Source organism: Typopeltis vanoorti, chromosome 20, assembly GCF_054136105.1.
Source record: "Typopeltis vanoorti isolate ZY-2024b chromosome 20, IOZ_Tvanoo_1.0, whole genome shotgun sequence".
NCBI lineage: Eukaryota > Metazoa > Arthropoda > Arachnida > Uropygi > Thelyphonidae > Typopeltis > Typopeltis vanoorti.
Window position 1 is genome coordinate 69,369,096 of NC_143568.1, and position 23,797 is coordinate 69,392,892.

At 34.5% G+C, this 23,797-nt stretch overlaps 1 protein-coding gene across 2 annotated transcripts in view; it reads right to left on the reverse strand.

The window, feature by feature from the left end:
* The window catches only part of Fpps (Farnesyl pyrophosphate synthase), a 194,834-nt gene that overhangs the window by 30,468 nt on the left and 140,569 nt on the right, over positions 1 to 23,797 (reverse strand). For both annotated transcript variants that reach the window (XM_090410087.1, XM_090410086.1), the window contains 2 exons: positions 20,963 to 21,127; positions 9,710 to 9,787 (listed from right to left, as the gene is read on the reverse strand). In XM_090410087.1, coding sequence (XP_090266213.1) covers positions 9,710 to 9,787; positions 20,963 to 21,127 — 243 coding nt within the window. The remainder of the gene's footprint in view (positions 1 to 9,709; positions 9,788 to 20,962; positions 21,128 to 23,797) is intronic.

A 23,797-nucleotide genomic window follows, 5' to 3' on the forward strand; every position in this document is an offset into this window, starting at 1 on the left:
ATTTAAGTGTATATACACAGTTTTGTTGTGCTTATATTGCTTTTGAGTTTTGGTGAGTGATATGTGTGTGTGTGAGAGAGGGAGGGAATCTCTTCACTTCCTCATATAGAATGTTCTCTATTTTCATCTTTTGAATCATTCTCCTCAATCCTTCTCTGGACATGCTTGGGAGTAAACATGCATGTTCTTTCTCAAGGTGTATGCATTCAAGTTTCTTACTAGTGCAGTCATAGTTTTATCCTCAGTTGACATTTAGATTTTTTTTTTATGGGTATAGTCTTTAGCTTCATGTTACTGCCACATTCATTCTCAACTCTCCTTCTAGGTCTAAGCAGATAATATATTTTTCTATTTGGCCTCTTGAAGGTGAACTATATTCTTACATTTACTCAACACTACATCCATAAATCTTATTCATGGAGAGCTCACTGTTCATATGAATCCTCTTTACTCATTCATCCTCTTAACTTGTCAACCACAGACTTTAGTTAAAACAATGCACAACACTTGCTCATCTTTACATCAAGAGATTTCTCTCCTTCCAATCATTAATGGAATCAAATGGCAACAAACAGCATCACATTCAATGAATATTGGACTCTGAAAATTCTGCTTTTCCTTATTCCATAAATTACAGGAATCACAGAAGAACCTAACAGCAGAATGTTGGAGTTGCACCTAATTGCTGCATATTTTCTAATCAACAATATTTCTAATATTTTGTCAAAAAGATAAACTTTTGCCCCTATTTCTATCTCGTATTTATCATATTACTTTTGAGTGTAATTAGCATACTCTGGAATAGACTGGCCAGTAAGAATAAAAAAGAGAATTAATGAACATGCATACTACATTCTTGTACTACCTTAAACCTGGTCTTGTACAATGTGAGGTTAGGAATGACCACAAATATCCTTTGGAATAAGGTGTGCCTAATTCATAGAAGCAGTTTTAAATATGAATGTCTGCTCAAAGAAAGTTCAGCTATAGCCAAATTTAAATCTGAATAATCTCCTTAATTCTACAACTTTGAAAGGTTGTCCTTCTTAGCAAACATCAAAAGTGATTATTCTGTTTGATAATATTCTTTTAGTTTGTGATGCATATTATTAATGGTTAACCAATTGTTGTATTTACCCTGTAACAGAAATATTAAATATCACCACACTTGGAATGTTAAGGACTTAACTAAGAAAACAGAACTTAAACAGTTAAAAGAGAAAGATAAATATAGCAGTATTAACTAAAAAAACAGTTGTGTTCTGAACCCATGGTTCATCTAGCTCCTTAAATTTATCTATAAAAATCAATAATTAACCTCCTTCACCCATTATGAAGCCCCTAACAATAACTAACTGGTTTTAAGTTACAGTTGCTTCATATTAAGTTACTGAAAGGAAGGCATTATTTCATTATTTAATGAGAATGATATAATATCACCAGCCTACCTTTGTAGTATTAACTCTTCTGAATCAACAGAATCATTTGAAATAAATTAATTTGCAGTTATTGCTTTAGGATTATGATGCTTTGTTTGAAGAAAATCATTTTAATGACTTTCTTCAAACATGTGAAAAAAAAAAACATTTTCTTCAAAAATGTGAAATTTAAAATTATGTAAGGATTGTGGAATAAACTATTAAAAATTAAAGGGATACTCAGTACAAAAAATAATGGGAAAAGATAGTGGATGAATTCATAATATGGAAATAATAATAAATAAAACCAATGTGGAAATGATACACAAAAATATAGTAAAAAACATGAGGCAAGAACAAAAATATGGGAATAACAGAATATCATGAGACCAGAATTAAAGGATAAACTGGAGTAAAATCAAGTTTGTTTGTTTTTAAACAGAAACCTAAATCATACTAAAAAATTATATATATATGTGTGTGTGTGTGTGTGTGTGTGTGTGTGTGTGTGTGTGTGTGTGTGTGTGTACAATATACAAGTAATGTTAAAGAATGAACTCTATATTAAAAATAAAAAGAGGGGAGGAAGAATACTGAAGTTATAAATAAATTAAAGATACCAAGAAATTATATACTTCGTTTAATTCTTTATTCAAGTTTAAGCAAATAAAGTTGGCACCTGAAGTATTTTCAGGACTGGGGCAATTATATAACCAAACGGAAAAACTTTCTATACTGAGTTACTTTAGGGGTGAGAGATAGTTTTGGGTATCTTCCATTTTTATAGTTCCCTACAAAAATCACTATAGGGAACTATAAAAATCGAAGATTATGTAATGATAGACAGTGGTATCCAGCAGATTAAAAGAACAAGGTATGGTGTAGATATAACAACAGATCAAAAATAGAAGACCAGAATTAAGAGCAACATGTTTATTAATGAAAGAAGCTAACAGTAATGGGAATATATGCTCCAAGAGAAGGTAAAAACAAAACAAAGTGAAATATTTTACAATAATTTAGAAAACCTGATGAGGCACCAATAAAAAATATTTGATAGTTGCTGGAGACTAACTATAGCGAGGAACCAAAGTATATCACAGATTATAGACAGATATGGAGCATGGCATTTAAATCAAAACGGTGATAAACAGATTTCATATCCTTTTATGAATTAAATATCACAAACACATTTTTCTATGAAACAAAAAATACACAGAACACAAGGGGACAACAATCAGTAATGGCCCATATAATCATTAACAAAAAAGCTAACTTTATAGGCAACAGCAGTTTGTGCAGGTAATTATATATATTCAGATCATTCAAAAAATGATCTCAAATCCTCAAAGCTAGCAAATGCAAGCGAGATAGAAATCATAAAAATCATGAGTCTAATGAAGAGAAAAACAAAAGCTACAACGCTTACCTACTCCAAGATGGCAGTATTAAAAATGCATATCAATACTATGACTCAGTGCTCATTTCAAATCTCTCTCTTCTGACAAAGTAATGTTTTAGCCTAGTGACTATACGCTTCTTTGCAACCATATGCCTGGGGAAGGAGTGTCCTGGGTTCGATTCCCGTCGCCGAAGTGAGGAGCTTAAAGATCTTCCTTAGCCATAGCCAAGTTAGCCAGTCTTGGGCGTGGACAGCAGCCCCCCCCCCCCCAGTTTACCTGGGATTTTTCATCCCGCAAGCAGGCAAACCGGCCCCATGAACACGGATCTACAGCCATAAATACTTAACCCCCCATGAGGGGGCTCAACTCGCCCCAATAGGGACAGGGGAGAAAAGGGAGGAAACTCCATATGAATAAATAAATAAATTTTTTAATTAAATTTTTTTAAAAATTTTATTTATGTTTATCTAAACAGCAAAAGAGGTTCTTGGGACAAGAACAAAGATCTAGAGATTAAAAAAAAAATCGAAATGCTGAAATAGTAAAAAGCTTTAGGAGAAAAACAAAAAAAGCTTGCAAGTTATACTTGCAGAAACAAATATCAGAATCACTAGACACTTACAATCAATGAATACACAACAGCAGGAATAGAAAGTAATCAAGGAATTCAATATGGAGTGGAAATCTATAATAAATCCATAAATAAACATTAATCAACATAAAACAGTAAACAATGCTTTTTGCAGATGATCAAGTAATCACATAATAATCAGAAGAGAACCCTTCAAAGATTTATTTAGCATTTACAGTAACTAAGTTTAGCATAAGTTTATGTATTACATATTATATTACATTGAGCGTGCGTGCACACACAATAATTACACCATATAACAAAAAAGTCAAGGGTCATTACTTTAAGATAACAAAATGAAATTAAATATATATGGCATAAAACATCTTGCACAAGCTCTGCTCACTTGCATTTATATACCTTTTTTTTGTTTTTATGGTGGAACAGAAACTGTAAAATGGACCATTCTTAATTACAAAAAAAAAAAAAGAGCCATACGGTTTCATTCTTATATTTCATTTGCTTCCATTACATTAGTCTGTATTCTCTAAAATCATAAGCCAACTTATTTGCCAGGAACTTTTGATATGCTTTTTTCTTTTCCTTCACTGCCTCTTTAACTTCATGTATCCACCATGGAGTTCTGATTTTTCTATCCTTGCAAACAACCTGGCTGAATCAATGTTTTCTTCAGGGCTAGCCACTGAATCTCCAAAGTTTGATTCCTGTTCTCAAACTGTTTTATTTTTTCTTGAATAACGTTTTTGTATTTTTATCTAGAGTTCACATCTGAGAGCTGCTCAACAACTTTTATTTACCTTAAAACTATCTTACATGTTCTTCTTTTTAATATGCAATTCAATTTTATCCTGCTCAAGACTAAATGGTGATCACTTCCAATTTCAAATCCTCTGTACACTGTGGTATCCTGAGAAAACATCACTATCAATAATAATGTAGTCAATGAGACTTTTCTTATTCCTTTCCTCTTCATGTAAATTTGTGCACATTTTTATGTTGGAACATTGTGTTAGTAATAAACAGTCCATGTACTGAGCAGAAATTCAACAAGTATTTGCCATTATTGGCTCTGCTGTTTTCTTAAAATTTTCCCAAAATATTTTAAAGTATGTCTGACAATCATTTCCTACTGTGTTATTTAGATCCCCAACAAGGACCAACTTTTCATTTTCACTGTGTCAATTCTTTCTATAAAGCCTCAAAAAATTCCTTCACTTCTACTTTAGTGGAACCTTTTGTGGGGCCATAGGCACAAATAAGTCTCACTGTCCAGTTTCCCATTCTGATATTTGCCCACATCACTTTACTTGATATGGCTTGCCATTCAAGAAGATTAGCCTCATATTTAGTGTTGAATACTATGGTTACAACTTTTCCTTAACAGCTTACTGTTAGTGACATGAAACTAAGGAAATGTCAGTTCTAGAATTCTGCCATACACTATATTAAAAAAAAAAAATTCTAAACTACTAAGATGTTCTTCAGTTAATGTGGAAAAAGACTGAAAATGAATAAATTTACTTTTTTTTAATCTACCCATTATACAACCATTGTTCTTTTCTGGAAGAAGGGTTCATTTTAGATATTGTTATACGTGATGATTATCAGCAACTGTAACTAAAATATGACAATATTTAGTCTCTTTTTCAGTCTGAGCATAATTCTTGTTACAACCATTGTATTATTGGAAGATTATAAAGCAGGTGTGTCTAAAAATGATTTTATGCACTAGTAAATACATACTGTTATGAAATAAATAAAAATAAAATTAACTTAGATACCTATTATGTGAAATAAATCAGTTTTTTTTTTTTTTTTTTAAATCCTAGATTTCAGCTAACAGGATGAATACAGCAACAGCAGATGTTCTAAAGGAGAAACTTGCAAGACTCTTTGTTCTTCATGAATTCTGGATACTCTATATTCCTTTTTATTCAAGGAAATCTCACAGTAACCAAAGTGGGATAAAGATGATCAATAAATTTTAACACCATCAAATATAGTCCTGCCATATTACTTGGAAGAAAGTTTACTCCCTCTTACTTCTGATAACTCCCAATTTCCAATCAAGATCTTTCCGTACCATCCATACCTTGTGGGCTGACTTTCACATCCAGCTTATCGTGACATAGCTTCTTCAGCTTTCAAAAAAACTTGGTATTTTTATTGTTCTTTTATTGTTCTAAACACCGCTCAACTCCTAACACTTCACACATCCCAAGTACCAGTACCGTTGACTGGGTGTAGCATAGAGGCAGTTTGCCTCACGATGTGGCTTAATAAGACTGCTCATTCAGCCATATTGCAGTAAGCACCATCGCTACGCTAACAATTCAATAACAAGTTTGGTACACTAACACAAATTGTTAGCATATCGAGTGTGGAAAGAAGGTTTTTCAAGCTTAAACTGATTAAAAATTATTTGCAAACAGCAATGACCCAAGAAAGATTGGTTGGTCTAGCAGCTATTTCGACAGAGGCTGACATAGCTTATAATTTAAATTTAGAAGAGTTTATAAACAGTTTTATTGTGCGATATCCCCCGTAGAGCAAACATTTAATTAATATTATTATGTAATCATTTTGCATTAATGTTTCTCTTGTAATAAAAACAAAATAGCAATTGGAGATTTTCTTATACTTTTGTCATATAATTCATCAGGGGCAATATTTAATTGTCATGGAAGGCATTCGTTTCCAAAAAAAAAAAATGCCGGTTTCATCTACATTAAATATTTGTTGGTCACAATAGCCTCTTCTTCCACAATTTCTTCAAAATCTCTCGATAATTTGCGGCCACTTCCTTTATCTGCACTTGCAGCTTCGCCTGTGATTAGGCAAAGCTGCAAGCACTAGCATGGAATTCTTCTTCATTGATAGCCTTTTCTTTCAAGGTTGCAAAGAGACTTAATGCTTTTGATTTAATAAGGTCAGTGCTTAGCAGAATCCATTTTTACCTTTCTCTTTGTATTCAGCAGCTTTGCTTAAAATTCCTCTTATAGCTGATTCATCCATTTTTGTGTTCTTGTCCTATCTTTGCTCTGGACTCATGTAATCTTTTTATACTTTTGTCATATAATTCATCAGGGGCGATATTTAATTGTTTGCCTTGGGGTGCTATGTAATCTGGCGACGGTCCTGCCAAGTACAACCAAACTTTATTCTAAGATGTGTTCGAATTCTATTCCAACTTCCCTACTGGCAGATTACCCTCTTCTGTGTACAGAAGACGGTAATCTGCCTATCATGTAAACCCTCTCTCACAGTTACTTTCTCATAGGTGCTCTGTTTCTGCATTATATCTTATTTATAGAAACTTTCATGGACACTGCTCCATTGAACTGCTTTCCTCTTATCATGTAAGAAAACAAGTAGCCACTGGTCAACATCCACACACAGTTCAATTCCAAACATAGTGAACCAACTTTTCCATGAACCCCCCCCCCCCCAACCTTCTCAAAAAATGTTAATAGATTGATTTCAGTAAAATTAAGGAGACTATAGCCATGGTAGGAATAATTACTTTAATTTCCCAATGTTCTGACCTTCACAGGTGATATCCTTTTATACGCTTATAAATTATTCAACCTTTTTTTTAATTGTTACAATACGTACAAGTTAAATTTTGTTTTACACAGAGAGCAGTTATGAAGACCCATATGATTAGTGGGATATTAACAAAAGATTACATGACCCAAAGACAAAGGCAACCTAGAATTGTTCAGTTGAAATGCTAATTCTCTTCAACCGAATTCCATAACATCTGAAAACTGTCATAACAACATTCACTATATATTTCTTAGTTTTAAGACATTCAAGACGGGGTGTCGTTTATCATTCTGACGGAACTTCTCATTACCGGCAGGCTCAACTCACATAAAGTTTCAACCCTTGGTTGAATTTTTTGCTGCTTGTTTAGATTTGAGCTGGCAGGGGATAAATTCACACATGCATTATATGGCATATTTCAATTTGTGGTAGAATTTTATTTGACGTTAGCCTTTGTGATCTGTCATAATGACATCAAGAATTTCAAATGCAATAAAACAAACACTTATTTCATGTAATTGAAAAATTGGGCAATAGTTTTTAGTTAGATGCTGTATTTCCTGTGCAACATATGATTTTGCTCGAGTCTATACAGCATAGTTTCTGAGAGAGGGGACATGCGATTCATTAGTTAGCGTCGTTTTTATTCCAGCTGTCTGTAATTGCACTATTTGTTGAGAAATATATTACACAGACTGCAAAAGGCTCTATACCTTATTCAGGGATACAATAAAACTACTTGTTTTTCTTGCATCTACAGTATAATGGCTGTTGGGGAGGGCGTGTTGCTAACCATGAAGAGCAAGTTACTATCGCCTCAAAGTGAACATGTTGAAACATTTTTTGTGTGCGAGGTATATGCAAAACTTTTTAATGTCTTTTTTTGTAAAGTAAAATCAGGGATGCAAATTATACATGAGGGCGAGTTATTTTCGAATAAATATGGCAAGCATTTTGCCGACAAGTTGACATCCTTCTGCTGCTTCCCCTGCTCAGCTAATTTCGATGGCGAGTTACAATGCATAAATATTTTTCTCACTACCTTTTTTTTTAAACCAACATCATTAAAATCAATTTAACAATACAATAATCAATTTTACACTGAATAATATTATAAATAATTTATAAAATATTATAATTTATAAATAAATTAAGTTAAATTAATTTTTTATTAATTTTTTTCCTGTTAAAAACTGCCTGGCACGTCAGCAATTCGATTGGTAAATTTTTGGCATGCACACATAAAAAGGTTCACCACCACAGATCTAAAGTATACAAAAAAACAGGTATCCCTTGATTAACGCGGTTAATTAATCCCTCGATGTTGCCGCGTACATAAAAATCGCATTAATCAAATCTAATAATCAATGGTAAAAATTACAATTCATCCATGATCAATTACTGTATTAATAATTCGTTTTATATGGTACTGTTTTAGGAAAGATAAAAAATGAATGCAAAGTAAATGTTTAATAAATACAGTACTTGTACCTACATTATTTACTGCAATTTTTTTATCAAAAGACGTTATCAAGAGTCGTTTGAACAGTTTTAGTTTTTTTTTCTTATCGGCATTAATTCTACAATAAAAAGCAAAATGACTCTCCAGACCTCGGCAAACAAGCAATAAAACAAACTAAAAAACACTGCAAATATAATACATGATGATACAAATATAATTCATGAATCCTGTATCAATTATGGAATGAAAATTAACATCAGAAAAACAAAGGTAATGAAAATAGCAAGGAAAGAGGCAAATATGGATATCAGAATAAATGGGGAAAAATGGAATCAAGTAAAGAACATTTAAATATCTACAAAGTGTTATTGGAAGATGTAAAAGTGACATAAAAGCAAGAATAGCGATGGGAAGAGATGCCTTCATAGAAAATGGAATTTATTCAGAAGTAAAATGGACAGAAACCTAAAGAAAAGACTAATAAAATGTTATGTGTGGAGTGTTGCTTTCCATGCAGCTGAAACTTGGACATTGAAGCAAGAAGAAATTAAGATTTTGGAAAGCTTTGAAATGTGGATTTGGAGAAGGATGGAAAAAATCAAATGGACAGATAAAATAACTAATGAAGCGGTCTTAAAAAGAGTAGAAGAAGAAAGAAGTCTGTTAAGGAGGATAAAAAGAAACAAAGGAAACTGGATTGGACATATTCTGAGAGTGAATGGAATCATCAGAGATGCCATCGAAGGAAAAATAGACAGAAAAAGACCCAGAGGAAGAGTAAGGAAAACAATGCTAGATGACATGCTGAATGGAGACAGGTGCACAACCTTGAAAGAGAAGGCTCAGAACAGAAAAGAGTGGAAGGAAAGTTTCTGCTACTAAAAAAGAACCTGCTGAATTGCAGAATACTCAAGAAGAAGATACAAATTAAGTGGATATTGAATCCAACATTATTTCATAGCCGAATATAGAAACTACAAGAGTTTCATGCCGAATATATAGAAACTAAACATTTCGGGGGATGCAAGCATAAGCAACCTTGTGGGCAACTCGTAGTAAAGGTGGAGTAAGCTCCAGATCACTTTCCTTAGTATTTTCATAATGTAAAGCTCATCTTCTAGAGGACATGTATGATAAATAAGCCTTTGGCTGTCTATTTCAGTAATATATGATGGTTTATTTTCAGTTACAATCTAGAAATTATTGAACAAAGAATAACATTAACATTAAGAAAAACAACATTAAAAGAAACATTACCAACCAAAACAATGTAAAAACACATTACCTGAATTTGAAAAATATTTCCCATTTTTAGAAGGATGCTTTCAGCTAAATGAAAGTCACGCTCATCTTTCCATTCAGCCTACAGAAAAAAATAAAATAAGACTTTTCAAATGCATTTGAAATTTAAAAATTCTATTCATGATATAAAAAATGTTATACACCAACTGTAAAAAAAAAAAATTATTTTATTTTTTGAAAGGAACTGAAAGAAGCCCTAAGCTCCTAGCAGTTCAAAATAAACTTAGATGAAACTTATTCAACTCAGTGGTCTTTTAATCAATTTTATTAAATAAAAGATAGAAAGCATAGGTAACTTGTTCTTTTTGCCTGAGAGTCCCTCACTACCTTCGAAAATGCTCACAGAATGCAAATATAAAGCAACAATGTTTGATTTATAAGTAGTCAATGCAACATAAATGACATTGTCAATGTAGAAAGTTTCAGTGAAATGTACAATATTTATAAATGCTAAAATTTTGCACATATGACTGAAAATAAAATATGCAAGCAATAATGTATCTAAACTCTTGAAATCACCAGCTTTTTTTGCTAGTTTATAGGTTCAACATTGCAAAATATGAATACCATTACATGCATCTCCATGGAGTGCAGACTTGTCACAGGAGCTCTAAGTTATAAACAAAATATGCCAATATTTCTTAAATTCATTTCACTTGTGGCAACTTCTGGCAAGCCCATTCAACACTTTCCTAGAAAAAGGTGCAACTCCCTTAATGTTTCCTTTTGTCATGAGCTACTGAACTACTACAAAGACTAGCCTGTTAAGTAATACTTTTTTTTAAGTACAAAGTAACAAACTGAATACAACATTTAAGAATAACTGGATTATGTTATTTGTAATCATTGTGCAATTCTGTATCCTTCTAATTAAATTATAGGAAAAAAAAAAATACCCGGTTTTGTATTCAGATTTTATTCCTGATGTTTAAGCTTATGTTGCTTCTCATGCATCATGTTGTTTCAGGAAATTGCAACATAGACTAAATAACTAAAGTTTCTTAATTATTACTTCCTATATTTCAAAGTTAAATCGTCATCTTCAGATATTAATACAGATATGAATACACTGTATCACACACGTGCATGCAGGCACACTTCAGTAACAATGATGGAAAAGAAAGGATACAGGATGATCAAAAGTCCTATAATTATGCCACCTATTCACTTTGACTGGATGTTCTTGGCTGTTGTACTGACTGTCTACAGATGAAGGTTTCCTATATGAGAGGAGGTCGATGCAACCATATTTGTTGAGGCTGAGATAGTTGGTAAGAGCTGCAGCAGATTTGAGGAAAAGCCTCCCAAATTTAAATTTGCTTTGGTGGAGTAAGGCACCTTTTTTTTCCAATGGATCCTGTACTGGTATCCAGAGCATGGTCTGTTAATCCTGAGTGGCCATAGTGGTTGAAATGGGTGTAATGCTGGTGCTCTGATATATGGATGTTGGCCGTCCTGCCTCTTCAGCCATAGTAGGAACGGTTGCAGCTGCAGGGTTCCTGGTTCACTCCAGCCAAATCCAGTGTTGTATCTTGTCTTTTGTGGGAGCAGATAAGGGTTGCCAACTTTCTGTGGAGTTTATAAGTAGTCACAAGATTATGCTTTTTTTAAAATCTTTACCACCTATTCTGAGATGCCATGAATATAAGGGATGGCAATGGATTTGCTGTAATCCATATTTGGAAAGGGGTGGGGAGTGGATTCATGCTGTTAGAATTATTTTTTTTTTATCTGGAGGAAGGTGTAGTCATTAGCTAAAAGTGTTTTTTTTTTTTTCATGTAAACTAGTTCTATGATGGGTGCAGTGTTATCTGAGCAAATTAATTTTGCCTGGGGAACTGAGATTTTTATAGTTCCGTGTTGTTGGGGACATGTGACTGCTGATTGATGTATTTACAGGGTGTTCGGGATAAATTTGACAGTTTCGTAAGGAAAAAGAAAATCTTCTTTGTATCTATTAAATTTAATGAATTGACAAAAAAACATTACAGGCAGAGTTAATTACAATACTATCAACAAGATTTACTCAAAATAACCACCATTAGCATCGATCACAGCTTCAATTCTGCTTCGGAACTTCGAACAAGCTGATGCTACAGTCTCCCTGGGAAGGGCCGCAAAAACTGTTTTAATTTTATCCATTAACTGGGCTTTTGTATTACTGGAAGTGCGATTGGTGTCTTTTTCAACTGCGCCCCATACAAAATAATCCATGGGGTTAAGGTCTGGGGAGTTTGGAGGCCAAACATTTGGACTGGTGAAGTCGTAGAAATTTTCAGACAACCATTTTTGACTTTTCCCAGAGGTGTGGCAAGGGGCCGAATCCTGCTGCCATACATACGGCCTACCATTGGCTACCCTTGTTATCCAGGGCTTGACTAGTTAGCAACTCCACGAACAAAGCCCGAATTCCAATGCCAGGGTTCTTCAACACCTGTTCCTGCAGATTTGCGAGGAATTCTGCTGTACGAACGCAATCAGATCGTCTACTAGGGATCTTTCTTCTTGCTACATCCTCGTAGTCACCATTGCAAGTCTCTAGTTCATGCCTGATTGTTTTTACTGTATTCAGGGAGCATTGGGCAGCAGTCGTAATATCCTTATTTTGATGGCGGGCACGAATCATCATGATACAAGTTATTCTCTTCCATGATTCAGGTGGGTTCCAGCTATCCATCCTTTCTGACATCTTGTATATGAATGAAGAAGGGTCCAAACTTTTAAATGAAGAGAAGTGTGTGTTAATACATGTAACTTACGGAAAAATATAATTAATTATAAATATGTCAAATTTATCCCGAACACCCTGTACCTGTGTGTGTGTGCGCGCGCACGCATTGGTTTTCTGTAGATGAAGGTCTGTGAGCCATATGATTGTAAACTGGATCCTTGAATGTTGGTTGTTCAAATGAGACAAGAAAGTGTGTAATGTGTCCAACACCATGTGGCCAAATTGCAAACACATTGTCCAAATAGCATAGCCAAATGGTGGGTTTAAGGGGAAAAGAATTTAGACCATTCTTTTCAAATGTCTCCATAAAAAAGTTAGCCAGAAGAGAGAAAGAAGAGAACCCATAACTGTTTCCTCTATTTTGTAAAATTTTTTTTTTTTTTTTTTTTTTGGCGAGAAAAACGCCCAAGTTAATAGTGAACTGAAACAGAGCTGAAATATCAGTTAGAAATTCTGCTTGAATAAGAGCAAAAATGTCCTCAAGTAGGACATTTGTGAATAAGGAGGAGACATTGCAACTGACCATCAGGTCAGCGTCGAGGAGCATGAGGTCTTGTATCTTCTTTCTCATCCATGAGATAACGGGTTGGTTGAGTCCCCTATGAAAAATCTTTCCATCTATCTATCTCTGGCCGTTTCTGTCATCTCTCTGAAGCTTGATAACTGGAACCTTTCCTTCAAAGACCGCAACCAAGTTCTTTTTGGTCTGACTCCAACAATTCCATTCAAGACTATTTGGTAATCTCTGAAAGGACATTCTCTGGAGGTGTCCACACCATCTTAATGGCTGTTTAAGAATTAAACTATAGAGAAAATATCACAGCTATAATTGATGTCTAACTTGCTCATTTCTTTTGTGCTCTAACCTTATTTTTATTATTTTTTTAGTCTTCTTTTTCTTAAGCATTTCATTTCGAATACTCTGATTTTCTGTATTTCTTTCTGACCGAGTCTCCATGTCTTGGCTCCATACGTTGCTGAAGGTATAATTGGTTTTATAGAGTTTTAGCTGGATTTAAAATAAGCCAAGTGGTTTTTTTTTTTTTTTTTTTTTTTTTTTTTTTTTTTAATGTGACGAGGTGTTGCTGTGGTGTGAGAAAACACTTTTGTTTGGCTAAATGGCTAGTTTGTAGGTGTACAAGTCTATACCATCTACAACTGGATGCAGTGGTACATCCTCTTTATGGATTTTTGGAAGTCCATAAATATGGGGTGGGGAGGTGAAATTGTAAGGTATTAGTTTGTTGGTCACATCTGCTGGCCAGGAAAGCAGATGGTTGTGATCTGTGTGTAGGTGCAGTCATCATTTAGTTGGTTATAGGTGGATCAGTTTATAAGAAGGTTGGTCAATTTTTTTTTTATTATAATCTTTATAGCTTAGAATGACAGTAGCATTTCCCTTGTCCACTTTCAGGATTAATATTTGAGATGTAGAAGGGCTTTATATTCTCTGTTGGGCATGTCACAGGTGAAATCTGAGGTTTTGCCTGAGACAGCACGTTGGCTATATCAAGATTAGCATTGTTGGCGTCACTGGTGGGAAGATTGTAGATTCCCCACTCAATTTGAATCATGAAATCTTTGGTTGGTACGTGTGTGGATGCGATGGTGTTGATGGTGTCTGCTTCGAGAATAGTAGTGAATAGGTTAACAATGTTTTCGGGCAGTCTTAGAGGCAGTGGTAAATTTTTTGCTAGGTTGCTGAACTTTATGATGTGCTGACTTTTTACTTTGAAATTCCTTGGCAGTCAATGCATTCCAGGTGTCTAAGAGGATCATCCAAAGGTTAGTATTCAGCAATGCAAAGATATCCTGCTGTACATACAGGGAGTTTTGCTAATGTCATCAAGCACAGTGTATGTCATGCTAATTTGCTTTCATAGTAAGGTGAAGCTAGTGTGATTGTAAATGCAAAGCACCTTGTTTAAATGGAACAGGTGATTTATATCACCATCTATAACAATAAAAGAAATAGAGCAATAAATATATAAAATGAAGTTAAGCTTGAAGGATCACAATTTTTAATTAATGTAGAAATACTTGAAACAAATCTACAAACCAGATATCCATGTTATACTAAAGCTTATTTTAAATATTACAGTATACTATATTTTCAGAAATAGTACTAGCAAGAATATAAACTGTTTGTGAATATTAAAAATAAAAAATATATGAAACTTTTTTTAAAATAAACAAGGTCGTGTGAAAAATTCATAGGATACTGTAATATTTCTAGTGATCTGAATATCAATGCTACTGTTGCCAAAGGTAGGGGGAAATTCATTTGCACTGTTGCATTCTTCTAAGAAAAGAACTGTAGTAATGTGTCCAGATTTGCTCATGTTAATTTGCTGTTTTTCTGACATCTTTACTATTAGGACTGGTGAAGTGCGACATACAGTCCCTATGAGTACATCAATCTCTACCTTCTTGGGGTAGAACCTTTTTTTCACCAAAGGGGGTTATGGCTTTCTCAGAGAGCATTCTTGCTGTTAGCTGATACTTTTCTGGTTGGAGGAAATGGCAACTAGACCCAATAGGTAGTAGATGACCTTCAGTGCACAGTGAAACACTGCCAACTTCCTTATTGGGGATCTGAAGAGGTTGATGCCATGTCCTCAAAGCAGATATAATAGCTTGTTTCTGTCTCACACTTTAAACATGCAGTGCGAGTGATCCTTCAATGGTATTCCAAATATACTGTAGACGTTCAGAGCCTCCTTGATGCAAGGATATAACAAAGTAGCTCCGCAGGATGACACAAATAGCATTACAGTGTCTCTCCACCTGGAGAAGCACTGTAGAAACAACACTACAGCACAGAAATAGGACACTATCTGTATGACATGTCCAAGAGTCTCTCCACTCATTACACAACTCATGCTTTATTTCACCTCCAGATCTTTTCTTAACAAGTTCTTTTCTCACTCAGTAATTCAAACCACATTCCCACAGAAGTTCTCTAATGGAATGTCCCTTGGCCATTCTTTGCTTTGTGCCTCTTGGCATTAGAACAGTGCCAAACATCCACAACCTCTGCTCCTCTTTCTATGCCACTTTATCCAGATACATGCTCAGAGATAGTACAAAAATTATCCATGCTGGAATGAGGGCCTCTACACTCCATTCAAAATTCTGCCTAATATCCAAACCTGATTTTCTAATATGTTAAATGAATAAATAAAAACATGTTACAAGTGGCTTAAGACAAAAACTTCAGTTTCATTCTCAGCCTACAGTGAAACTTGAAATAAGTCCAACTCATAATGCTAAATGAAGAAGACTTGTCTATTGCACAGATGGCATTCTGGTCCCTTGATAAAAGGTATAACTCCCATCAATCTCTTCTTCCACCTTTAACCCAGATGATCCTATACCACGGCACCTAAAGATTATGTTGAACTCCTGGTATCATTCTTTTCTTCTAACTCCTGCAGAGATAAGAAAGGCAAATTAGCTCAAACTATACCAGAAACAATGCAGCGCATGCTTCCTGCCTTCTGCTAGAAGGTTATCATGAGTTAACATAGACATCAAAGTAGTTTCTGATTGTTATGCTTATTTCTTCCCTGCCCCCCCCCCTCCCAACAATTGTACTTGAGAGGTGTTCTGAACACCTATCCTTTATCATTTCTACACCTTAATACAATCAGCTGCCATCCATCCCACAGCACAAAAGCAAGCCAATTCTAAAATAAAAAAGAAATGTCTACTATCAAACTATCAACCTATTGCTCTCACCTCAATAATATCTAAAGTAATGGAGAAAATCACTAATGAACTGGTAACTTCATCACCAAGAGAAATGCTAGCTAATCAGTAACTCAACAGTACAAACTCTGCCACTCAAGATCCATACCTGTTCTTCTTGCCTACATCACTCACCTCTAGATAAGTGACATGGAAAGGTTTGGAGAAATCTGTGCTGTTGACATTTCAAAAGGCATTAGTGTCTGGAATAGAAAAAATTTATCAATAAATAACCATCTTACAGTCTGTTTCTATGATTTATAACAGTCACCAGTTTCTTCTCAGATCCTTCAGTGTTTAGATAGCACTCTTATGTCATCAATCCTCGTTTTCATACATAAACTGCCTTCTCTCACTGACCTCAAACCCTATTCAGTTATGCTGATGATAGCACTGTTCATTCCTCCTATTCATACAACAAACCTTGCAGTGTTTAAGCTTCATGGTTTCTTACAACTAGTACCCCAAACACTGATCACCACATCATCATTCAATGGAGGTGATGACAATCACCTTCAAAGCTTCCAAAACACAACTTGCTTTTGTCACCAACTCCACGACCTTAGTTCTCCCTTTACCTTTAATAACACTCAGCTCAACAGTGAAGATGTGGAACACACCAATTCTACAGCATTCTCAGCCTCCTGAAGGTATCCTTTTCTGTTTAAGACATTAGTTTTCACATATCCAGTTACTAAACTGTACAAATCTCCAGTCCATACAGCCTTAGAGGAATGCTCTTACATTTTGACTAGTGAACAAAAAATCTTTAAAATTTTTGCTACTGTCAAAAAGATTGTTCAGTTAATTATGATTCTTCTCTCACACCAAGCACTATCTCACCAATTTCCACATGCCTTTTCCACAGATACTTCCATGTGTGCTGTTCAGAAGAAGTGGCATGTACCATTCTCATATTTCAGCTAAACTTGCAATAACACTAACAGATGCTACCCAACATCCATTTCAAGTTTAACTGCAAAACCAACAAACCTGCTATTTTCACTTATCTTTCATTCCATCTATCTATATTCTCCAGAACAGAAATTTCCCTATTGAGTGTTATTTCAAGTAAGATTTACAAAAACACTTTATGCGACCCCTATTCACAAAAGGCTGTAAAATCTATGTTAGTATAATGGGTGGACTAAGATTTTTTTTGTATTAAAAAAATAAATAAATAAAATTATATATATCCTTGCTCTAAAGACCAAACATGGAACTTTTCAAGTTATTCCAGGCATTCAAATAAACAGGGGAGTGGTTTCATACTGGACAATGAAATTAAACTCTCACCTAATAACATTTAGAAACATTCATCTCCTACAGTGTGCTGGTTTGAGGGCTAGTACAATCAATCTTGCAAAGGGAGAGAGAGGGGGGGGGGGGAATTAGAAGAGAAACTTAGGAGGCAGAACAAGCCAAATTTTTACTTTCAGACAAAATTTTGTATATCTCGAAAATGTATACACGTAAGTATACAAATAAACATATAAGATACCAAAGAAAGAGCTCGCACCACATAATTGATTCTCGTAGACAGGCTTATACGTTGGTTATGCATTACTAAATCATTTCAGGAATTGAACAATGTAGATATGAATATAAATTAAATTACACTTTAATAAATATTTCTGATATTTCAGCAACGTCACGTTGCCTTCAAAAGGAACTTACAAAAAAGGTACGTGCACGTAGGCAATACAACACAGTAACTGAGAATGAAGAGATGAAAGTTATTGTTTGCTATTTGGCCACATGGCTCTGAAACACTCCTCTCCTTCTTAACACACTTAAACAACCAACACCCCAGAATCAAGTTCACCCTGGAAAAAGAGGAAAACAACAGCCTCCCTTTCCTAGACACACTAGTCACTCGCCAGCCTGATGAAACCTTGGTTTTTCTCAGTTTATAGAAAACCCACCCATACAGGCAGATACATTCACCAACAATCCCCCCCCCCCACCTCCCTCACAACAATATGGAGTGGTGAAAATACTATACAACAGGGCTAAACTAATCTGTTCTAACGACATGGCTCTAAACACTGAACTAAATCACATCATCAACACTTTCTCAGCCCAAAAAAAAAAAAAAAAATCCAAAAAATATTAAAACCTACAAACCACAGCCTCCCCAACAAGGATTACTCTAAATCCATCACCATTCCCTACATCCGAAAGAGATTTTGGTAAAAAAATTACCAAAATCTTAAAAAAAAACATGACTTGACCTCCTGTTACAGGCCTTACAGGGCATCCCTTATCCACTCCATTAAAGACCAACCACTTCCTCTAGACCTACCTGATGTATACCAGGTCCCTTGCAGTTGTAAACTGTCTTACTTTGGCCAAACAGGCAGGACAGCGAATATCAGAATTTCTGAACACAAGGACTACATTCGTTTTCACAAGTACAGCCATTCCGGTCTTGCAGACCATGCTATGGATACACGAGAATACGGTGGAGGAAAGCTATAGTAATACACCGTAGCAAATACAAATTCGAAAGACTATTTATGGAATCAGCCTCAGCCCTAAGAAACTCTCCAAACCTCAACAAATTTGGTTGTATGCGACTGCCCCAAATTTGGGAGGCTTACATCAGCAAACCTTCAGCCCAATGGCCAAGAACATCTACTTAGCCCACTAGAGGGCACCATCAGGACTTTTAGGAGAACAATAGCTTCATCTCTTCATTCTCAGTTATTGTGTTGTATTGCCTACGTGCAAGTGCCTTTTTTTGTAAGTTCCTTTTGAAGATGGCAACGTGATGTTGCCAAAATATCAGAAATATTTATTAAAGTGCAATTTAATTTATATTCGTATCTACGTTGTTCAATTCCTTAAATGATTTAGTAATAAAGTACCACATAATTGGATCAAAATGCTTCAGTTATATGGTATGAATGGGACACAAGTCAACAGTTAGAATTGAAAGATATATAGGAATGAGGTCTGATGTAAAACCAGGTTCAAGGGAAGGGTGTTACCTCCATTGTTATTATTCATCATCTACATAGATAGTATTATAGAGAAAAGTGGCATAAAATTATACTGCTGTTTGGAATTAAAGCAGAAACAACTAAGGCTAAGGTCATGCCTGTTAACTGTATATCCTTCTAGTCAGTTTGTAAGATGAAAACCCTACCACTTCCATATAAGATCAGTTAACTCATCTTCAGATGAAAAGCCCTAACAAGGGTGCTTTGCAAACTGGATGCGTTAAATAATTTCAAACTAGTTTCTTTATTTTTGTAGATGAGGTTGTACTCCTAAACAAATCCTCAGGACTAAAGATTTGTATAATAACTGCCATTGCTTACTCATTGATTTGATATGCAAATCAAAAAGTAAGAAAATAACTGTGCATAAACAAAAAAGATGCATTTTGTGATTAACCACAGTCATCATTACAAAAACTTAGAGCTGATTTAGATGCATTTTGCAAAAATGCACTAGCACCTATTCTATGCTGGTTGAATGAAATTTACTCAAATTTAGTATTTTGAATTTTATCCATATAAAAAATTTGTTAAACCATTCCAATTTTTGTTTCAACTGGACTATCTACAAGGGATGAATCTTCACTCTTAATGGATGGAATTCAATAAAATATAATCTACCAGGTTCAACTTGGGTTCATTTTAGTCAGCACATTGGGTTCATTTTTAATGGCAAAGCAATTCAATGCTTCATTGGGATATTAGTAATTCCATATCAGCTAATTAAAGGAAATTTAGTATTTAGGATCCCTACTGAAATTTGGTTTCAGTCATTTCAATATTCTTTTTAATCCTACCTACTTGTGGTGATTGCAGAAAAACAGATAAAGAAGACCAAGATCTAGATAGATGTTAGCAGTACCTTAAAGGCCTAACTGGAAAATCTGATAATAATGGAGGCAATATCTGATAAATAACAGATCAGTTTGGAAGAAAACTAGTTGTTAACAGGAAGAAAACAAAAAGATACTTAATTATGTAGTACAACCATAGAATCCTACACATCATGAAAATTCAAGATGCCTGATGTGGCATGATGAAGTATACTACAATTATATTTAGAGCTGGAGTTCCATATTATCTAACTTGTAACCCACTCAGGTAATCTTAATAAACATAGATTTACCACCTATTGTAAGCAAAACTTACATTTTTTTTTTAGGTGAAATGTGTTTAATGCAGCATGTTAGACCCAGTACACTAATGCTATTCAAGCAAGCATGGAGACCAATAAAATAAGATCCAAGTGTTGCATACAAGTCATTTCACAATGAAGATTTTTAAGAATTTCTAAAGCTCTTGTACAGTTAATTTTGAAGAAAAAGAAAAAAAAAAAATTACCCCCCACCACCACCAAAGTATGGTGATATTTTAATGATTCTAACCTTGTTTGAATATTTTCATGTATTTGTTTTCATTCTTCCTTTATGTATGAGCATTTCACTTAAATTGAAAAATAATCTACGAAAGGAAACTGTGAGTAAGAGGGTGAGGAGTGGTTTCTTTGCATGGAGGGTGGTTGAACCATGGAATGCAATGCCTGATAGAGAGAGAGCTGTCAATGAGTTTAAGGAGTGGTATGATAGACTTTGTGTTTCCTAGGAAGGACCTCCTGCGATGAGTCTTTTGACTCCATGGAGGCCTGAATAATAATCTGTAATACTATCAAGGTACAAAAATAATTTTATATCTGAGAAAACAAAATTCTATTACTTTTGAAAATAATTTAATTCAAATATTTGTAACTTACTAGATGCATAGCAAGATGTACAGGTAAGCAGAAGGAATAATATGATGTTTTGTACTTAACAATAGCACTATACCTCTCCAACGTAAAGCAAGATAAGTTCAGCTTTTGTCCTGGGGGAGATGACAACATATCAAGACACTGGCCATATGATGTCTTCCTAGTAGCCTATAAGATAATTTATATAAAACTTATCTAATATATACATATACAGAATTAATAACATTAATGGAAACAATGGTAATGAAATATTAGTTTCATAATTGGCAAAGCACATAAAATGTAAAATATTCATATGTATTCTTTTAGATTTCTCTGTCTTCTCCAATCATTCAAACACTAGTTTTATTTTTTTTTTCCTTTAAAACCACACTCACAAAATGTATTTTGCAATGTCATTCCCACCCAATTAAGGTAGTACACCTATGCATATACTAATACTATGAGTAGAGCCTTTTTTTGTTCTATTTTTATTAACATAATCCAGAAATCGTGCTCCAGAGACCAAACAGTACTTTTTCAAGCCACTTCAGGCTTCCAATATACAAGGCAATGGTCTAACACCAGGCAAAGAAATTCATTTCCTATCTGAAAAATAGCAAGATTTCAATCAACTGCCTGTTGGATGAAAAGCAAATGCTAAGAAGTAAGCCAAACCATGCTGGAAAATTTATTAAAAAATACATCTTTCTCAAATAAATGAAAAATCACAAATTGGCATATGTAAACAGAGCTGTCATAGAGCTGCAAGACAGCTTTAATAACAATATGTGGATGGAAAAGAAGAGGGAATAATGCAGAATACAAAATATAATACAAAAAGCCTGAAGTTAGACTTAAAATTATATTTCTAAGATAACTAAAAACATGAAGCCCAACTGATTTATAGGTAGATGATCAGGGAATCAGGATAGTCTTGTCAGCAGTCCAATATTGTTGCACCTTACATTTCAGTCTTCTAAGGCACCTCTGATTGAATCAAAATTTTTCACTAGGTTATATTATAAATTAAAGATACCAAGAAAATATATACTTTGTTTAATCCATTATCCAAGTATAAACAAACAAAGTTTGCACCTGAAGTATCATTCAGACTGGGTCAACTTGTGATCAGACTTATACTACTTTTGCCAAGAGTTGCACCAGTCCTGAAAGATACTTCAGGTGCAAACTTTGTTTGCTTATCAGTTATGACTTCTCCATTACTTCCACCTTAGTATCACAACCTATGGGTCTGGCTCCCACTGATGAGACCTCAATAAAGGTTGAAACCAGTCTGGGTAGTGACCCTTCCCTTAATGCATAGCATTATACATGTCCACAAGGACATGCGCTATACATTATGGTGATGAGAACTTATACCACCTTTGCCACGAGTTGCCGCACTCCTGAAAATACTTCAGGCGCAAACTTTGTTTGCTTACACTTGGATAAAGGATTAAACCAAATATATAATTGGTAGCATAGCCAAGTGAAAAAAACTTCCATCAAATCATCACCTGAGATTAGGTCCAATTAGCCTTACTAACACTTTCCTGAATGCTAACAATGTTGAGTTCTTTTCCAATATCCTCAATTTTTAATATGATACTGCCAATGATGCCATCTGTTTACTCCCTTTCTCAGCACTCTCATATCTGTTGTCTCAGTCTCTGATGAAGTATCATTTCTAACCCAGTTCTCAGATCCATTAGCTAAAATTGATTTGAACAATGTCATATATAGCTAGTTTAGTGTGTAGACTAATTTTCTCTTGTTTCTGCCAATTTTCATCGTACTTTTACTGCCAATTTTCATACCAAATTTATCACAGCAGTTGTTCAATTTAGTTAGGGAATCCTGCAGACTTGTACTGGATTTATTTAGGAATATAAAATCAACTGCATAAAGCGAAATACTAAGATTAACATTTCTAATTTTGATACCAGGCACTTTTTTTCATAATGTGATTCATATACATGATGAATAACAGTGGAGATAACGTGCAACCTTGCGTTATGCCTGAAATAAACCATCTTTCCTGTACCTCCTTCAATTCTAACTGCTGACTTTATAACTCAAATATAGACTATATACAGTATATTGTTTGATATATCTACAATCATAAAAATATGTTTTTCAAATTTTCTTTGTGGTAACTGCATCATTCAATTTACAGTATGTGCATGTATATCATTTTGCCAATCAGTGATAGGCAAAATGACCTCTGATTTGTTATTCATTTGAAATTCAATGAATGTGTTGAAAGCCATTACACATATTAAATACCGATCCATTTTTGGCATATGTACTCCAAACATGTTGTTTTGCCAATTCCCCCCCCCCCACACACACACACAAAAGATAGATGCAAATCAAAATAGAAACCATTCCCAAATTTTATGAAGGAAATTCCTTCATGACTTATGAAAGTCATGAAGGAATTTCCTTCATGACTTCACAATTTGCATCACATATGATGCAAATTGTGAGTGAGCATGAGGTATTTGAGGAAATAAATAACCTTGATGTTAATAAGGCGGTAGGATTTGATGCCATATCACCACACATCGTAAGGGAATATTTCAGGGAACTGGCAGTAGCATTGGCATGCCTGTTTAATAAGAGTTTTGCAACAGCACAGGTTCCAAGGAGTGGAAGGAGGGTAAAATTGTTCTGCTGCATAAAGGCGGTGATAAAGCTGTAGTTCAAATTATAGGCCAGTTTGTATATCTGGAGTTGTGAAGGTCCTGGAGAGATTGGTGAGAAGTAAGATACAGAAATGGGTTGATAACAGCAGTATTCTCTGTGGTTATCAGCATGGGGTTGTTAAGGGAAGAACATGTTTCACTAACTTAC